Genomic DNA, 5,563 nt, shown 5'->3' on the forward strand with positions numbered 1-5,563 from the left:
ATCTGGGGCTTCTATCGTCCAGGAAGTAGAACCAAGCTCCTGGGCGTTAATGATGTCTAAAGAGCCACCTGCAGGCGAGGGTGCTGTAACCTTGTGTGCTTGCTCCTTTCCAGTGCAACTGTACGAAGGTGAAGCAGTTTGTGGGCTCAGAGCTGGGGCACTACCTCACCAACGTGAGCTGGGCCGCAGAGCTGTGCAGCCTGCAGCTCTGCGGGGGCCACGGCCGCTGTGTGCGGAGGCGGTGGCGGTCCCCAGACTATCTGCACCTTAGCCCGGCCAGCTACCGCATCGAGGCCTCGCAGGACGGCGACTTCACCGTGAGCGGCACAGCGTCGCCTTCCGACCTGGACGCGATGGCGCAGAAGTTCTCCTGCCATTGCTATCAGGGCTACGGAGGGGCTGGCTGCAGGGCCCTGGGGCCGGCTGGTGGCGCAGCGGGCGGGTCGCGTGTCCCTGAGCCCCTGATAGCACCAGGTCTGCTGGTCTTAGCGCTCCACTGGGGCGTCCAGCCCTGAGACAGTGGAGCGCCCAGGAAACCGTGGCCCCTCCAGGGACCTAGATGAGAGACACAAAGTAGGAGCGTGTCTTTGAGAGGTATTCTAAAGTAGCCATGTATGTCACTGAACAGAAACAGCCACAGTACTTGATTGGGCTCGTTTGCCTAGAAACCAGACCCAGGTGCAAAAGCAATGAATTCTTCCTTTCTGCAATGTTTAAGTTATAAGACCGGGCTTCAAAAAGTTCTTGGCAAAACTCTACTACCTTTTAATTCCATTCTTCTCCATGGATTCTTTGAAGCCCCCTCATATTACTGTGTACATTTCTATTGTTTGTCCTCCTGGGAAGTGGGCTATATATCCAACCTTGTGATGGATTCCTCCTTTCTCCCCCTCCCCCACAACCCCCACCACCCTCTTACCCTCATGATATTGCTCCTCTTCCTGAGGGTGTTATCTGTCCTAAATTCCACGTGTCGAGAACTCTTATCTGTACCATTGTGTATACTCCAGTCTGGCCGGATTTGTAAGGTACAACTGGGTCATGGTAGTGAGGGGGAGGAAGCATTCAGGAACTTGAGGGATGATGTGTGCTTCATCAATGTTATACTGCACCCCAGTTGAATTGTCCCTTCCTTGTAACCCTTCTGTGGGGGGATGTCCAATTGTTTACAGATGGGCTTTGGGTCTCCACTCCAACCCCCCCTCATTCACATTGATATAATTGTTTGCTTGTTATCTTTTGATACCTGATGCCTGATCCTGTGGACACCTCATGATCACTCAGGCTGGTATGCTTTTTCCATGTGGGTTTATTTGCTTCCCTGCTAAATTCTGTTTAACTTCAAGTCTTAAAGACACTATATTTTTTGATAGCTGGGAACTATTCACTTTCTTCACCACATTTACTTAGGTACCCATTTTGTCGTCAGCAATCATGCCGGGAAGGTGAATATAAAATCGTGTCAGGTTATTAAAACAAAGTTTTTTGTGTTTAGGGAGGCCTTGAGTAAAGGGTCAATGTGTGTCTGCTATCTTAATGCTTAACATATAAATATATGTACATTGGTCTCTATAGCTTTCATTATAAATTAATATTTTTACATATATACATGCCTTTAGCTATATCTCTTTAAATAGCTTTTGCTTCTTACTTCTTTCGTTTATTTCCTGCCACCTTCCTCCTGCGCTACTATCATGTTCACCCTCCACTCGGCTCTCACTAATGCCTCTTGGATACATTTCACTTCATCAAACCCCACCAGAAGCCTCCTCAACATAATTTTTAGATCTCTTGTTCCCTCATCCCTGAGTTTGTTGGCTCCCCAATGCCCCTCCCTGCGCCATCCTCTCCCATGTTCCCCTGGGACCACCGTCCTGTTGTTTTCTCCTTGGGATTGTTTGTCCTGCCACGTTTGTGAGTTGTCAACTTATTTCTCAGACGTCAGATTGAGAATACATTCGAGCTTCACATGGACATGCTCTCTGTCTTATTTCATCATGGTGCTTACAGCACAAAATGTGCCTCGGCAGAATAACAATATGGGAGAGCTTCAATGAACTCGTTCAAATATCCCCTTGTCCTTTCAGGCCATTTCTGCCAAACCTTTTGCACAACCCTGGCATAATAAAAAGTTTGTGCTTTAATTTATCATGGCAACAAAGTTATCAGGCAATATAAAACATCTCATAAGTAATTCAAACTTCTCCCTGGGTTAGGCACAGAGTTATATTTATTTTGAAGTGCTTCTTACTGTAAATTCTGTGGCCTCCTGATGTGGAGAGAGAGCAGCTATGGTCAGAACATTTCCAGTTTCCTAATCAACAGTGAACAAACTAGGGTAAAGCGCAACTTGTCATTTTATCACCTTTATTTATTTTGAATGAGTGCAGAGAAACAACAATTGTTTAATTCATTGAAAACACTTAGACTATGGATGGGCTTTTATTTCTTGGTGTTGTCTGATTATTGCATTTGAGAGATTTGGCTGAAGTTACTGTGTTCTTTTAAACACTTAAAACTATAACCAAAACGGAGGCAATAACACATACAGCACATTTGATGAAACTGTCAGTATTACCTGCAGCTTAGATTTTTTTAAGCTGTAGCTATTTTATGTTGGAAAGTAGACCAAATAACAAACCATCCATAACTAAGCAGACCAATATCTTTTGTCAACCATAAACATTTATAAGTATCTAAGGTACTAATTCTATACAAACTAGGGAGACTCTCACAGTTCTGAAATTACATTAACAACTGGGCACCTGGGTGCCTTTTGAAGTCTTGTTGTGCTCTTTGGAGATATCTTGTTAGCTGCTCTGATTTGTTGTAATTTTTATTATTAAGCATCTTTTGACGGTGATTTCTAAAGTTCTTGCCTCCACCCTCTTAAAATATTTTGAAGCTGAAGAGCACACTCTTCCAAGCAAACACTTCTTTGAATAATCAAAGCATTCTCCAAGTGAAGTTTTGATTCCCTTCCTGAGCCTTCTGGGTTGGCAAGTCTCAGGAACACTCCCATTCTGTCCTTCACTGGCCAGGTTCTTGATTTTAGGTCATTACACTGCTGAGTGACTGTTCCTCTTGTCTCAAGTGAGAACCACAGGACCCTTCTGGCCTCCTCATTGGTGGTGAGGAGACACGCATACCTCCCTGGTCTTCTCATCCACATGGGTAAATGTGCTCAAGATTTTCTGTCATAGTTTAGAAGGACAAAACTAACTGGATTTTAATACAGATCTGCAATGTCATTTAATTGTAATTTATTTTTCTTTTGCAATGGTATCTGTTGCCATGTGCTTGATGTTGACTTTGTTGATGTAACAATCACCACCGTGACAGAGATTTTTACTGAGAGCTTATATTTGGTAATTTTAGTTAAGAGAAGTCGGCTTGAGTCTGATATTGAAAAAAGGAGTTTGCTTACCATTGCTTCTTGGTTTTCTGGCACCATGTAAAAATGAAGTATAACCTGAAGAAATTTCACTAGCTTCATGTATAAATACCAGACCGAAAATTATCTGGATTCTATATTCATATTGTGTTTTTGGTTCAATAGATGTTAACTTATTCTATTGCCCCCACTTAAAAAGACTATTTCAATAGGGTGGAGGGAAAGACAAAGTGAAGTTTGGATGACCACCAAGATTGAAAAGGGCAGTAACATTAATGAAGCACACACTAGAGCTTGAGTGAGTTGAATCTGAAGAGAGCATCCTGACTTCATGAAGACTTCCCCGTACAGCTGACCTCTCAGAGCCCAGGCTGGTGAAGGCGCCCAGAACCATCATCAACTAGCTGCACTGCAGTGGGGATTTGTTAAATATCAGCTTTTCTTAATGACATGCTATTTAGATTTTTTTTAATGTTTTGAACTTCTTAGGGAACACTTCGATACTAGCAGGCCTATGATTCATTAAATGGTGCTAAGCTTTTCCTCCTTTAATACATAAGGTTCATAAAACAACCCTACTGGTATTCATCCTGGTGTTCCTGTATTCTACTCCATCCCATTCTTTCCCAATCCTTTTCCAAAGCTACACATTCCAGGAGAAATAATACTGCCCAAAGTTTAAATCTAGTGTGCACCATGTCTCTCTTTCATCATATCAATGGGGTTTCTGTGTTAAGATTATATTGAAAGCTATAGTCACCACAATAGTTTGGTGATTAGTAACCTAGTGCATCGCCCCCTATGACGCTGGGGCTCCTGCCATCCCTCTTTTGAATGCCAGTACAGACTCCCATGGGGAACATCTGTCAGTGGAGCTTCCAGATTAGGAAAGCCTAGGAATGTTGTCAGGAGGGACACAAGTCCCTGGGGAAGAATGTCAAGCTTGGTCAGGTAGAGGGTCAGTAAAAAAAAGTAAAAGACTTTCAATGAAATGGATTGACACAATGACCGCAACCATGGGCTCAAATATAACTATAAATGTGCAGATGGCACAGGACTGCACAGGCTTTTTGTCGGTTGTACCTATTGTTGTTTTGAGGAAGAACTGTGTCAATAGCACCTCAACACAATAATCTTTATATATTTCAAGTATTTGGGGTTGATATTGGAAACATCTAGCTGTTAATGATTCACTAAATTTCCAGACCTGCCTTTCTAGGCTTTATTAATCTGGAAGCTTCACTGAAACTTGTTCAACATGGAAGCCCCTACTGGTTTTCAAAATATGAGTGGCAGAGGCACCAGTGGCATAGGGGGCTACACACTAGGTTGCTGAGCCCCCAAATACTGAAGACATATATTTCAGAATAATCGTAGCACAGAAACTTTTATAATATAACAAAAGAGCTGACAGGTGGCTTACTAGATGTAAATATAGGACAACATTATTTCTTCTAGAATACCTAGCTTATTCAATCCTGTCTATTTGCATTTACTCTAAACTATAAGAAATACATATTTTATGAGATGGGCAAAAGGTTGGTCTTGACATTTTTGAAGCCATAAAAGAAATATTATAAGGGTATAACTGCTATACGGGGTCTGGGGCAGGGCAGGAACTATCGTCACTGTGTTGGCTCCAACCCAGAATGACTCTGCTGTAGACTGAATGTTGCCCCACCCTAGACCACCCATCTTCTCTATGATCCCAATGTTTGAGTCCATTACTGTAGTCACTGTATCAGTTCACCCATTCGTTGGGGGATTTTTCTCATTGGCTCAGTATAATGAGGTTAGCAGTTTTTCTCAAGTGTCCCCTAAGAATTTTCTCCACCCACCCCACCACCCCACAGCAGATTCTGTACACACATACACTCCCAACTTTCTTAATCCACCTTGTCCCCACATTCCATACTCCAGGTGACTGAGCTCTAGTGATTGTCTTACTGATTATCAATTGGTGCCCTGGTTATTTAGTAGCTGCCTGATGTTTGTTGATGACAGACCAATCTGGTGACTCCTTTCTCACAAAGCAACACACATACACTTCCCCACAGCATACATTTTAATGACACTAGCAACTGTCAGAAAAATTTTAAACATGAGGTGCTTGACATTCATAAAAGAGATGGAACAGGTTTGAAATCAGACCCAATTTTGCTCTGTTTC

The 5,563-nt window shown here is 42.7% G+C and overlaps 1 protein-coding gene and 1 pseudogene across 1 annotated transcript in view; one reads left to right on the forward strand and one right to left on the reverse strand.

Annotated features, from left to right (window-relative positions):
- Nucleotides 1-515, forward strand: part of HYAL4 (hyaluronidase 4) — a 31,540-nt gene extending 31,025 nt beyond the window's left edge. The window contains exon 4 of the mRNA XM_004707868.2: nt 114-515. Within this exon, the coding sequence (XP_004707925.2) occupies nt 114-515 (402 nt within the window). The remainder of the gene's footprint in view (nt 1-113) is intronic.
- LOC105979067 overlaps nt 1-5,563 on the reverse strand; it is a 175,948-nt pseudogene that overhangs the window by 124,663 nt on the left and 45,722 nt on the right.

This window comes from Echinops telfairi, unplaced genomic scaffold (assembly GCF_000313985.2).
Source record: "Echinops telfairi isolate 266 unplaced genomic scaffold, ASM31398v2 ScPeMD7_23;HRSCAF=83, whole genome shotgun sequence".
In the NCBI taxonomy this organism is placed as follows: Eukaryota; Metazoa; Chordata; class Mammalia; order Afrosoricida; family Tenrecidae; genus Echinops; species Echinops telfairi.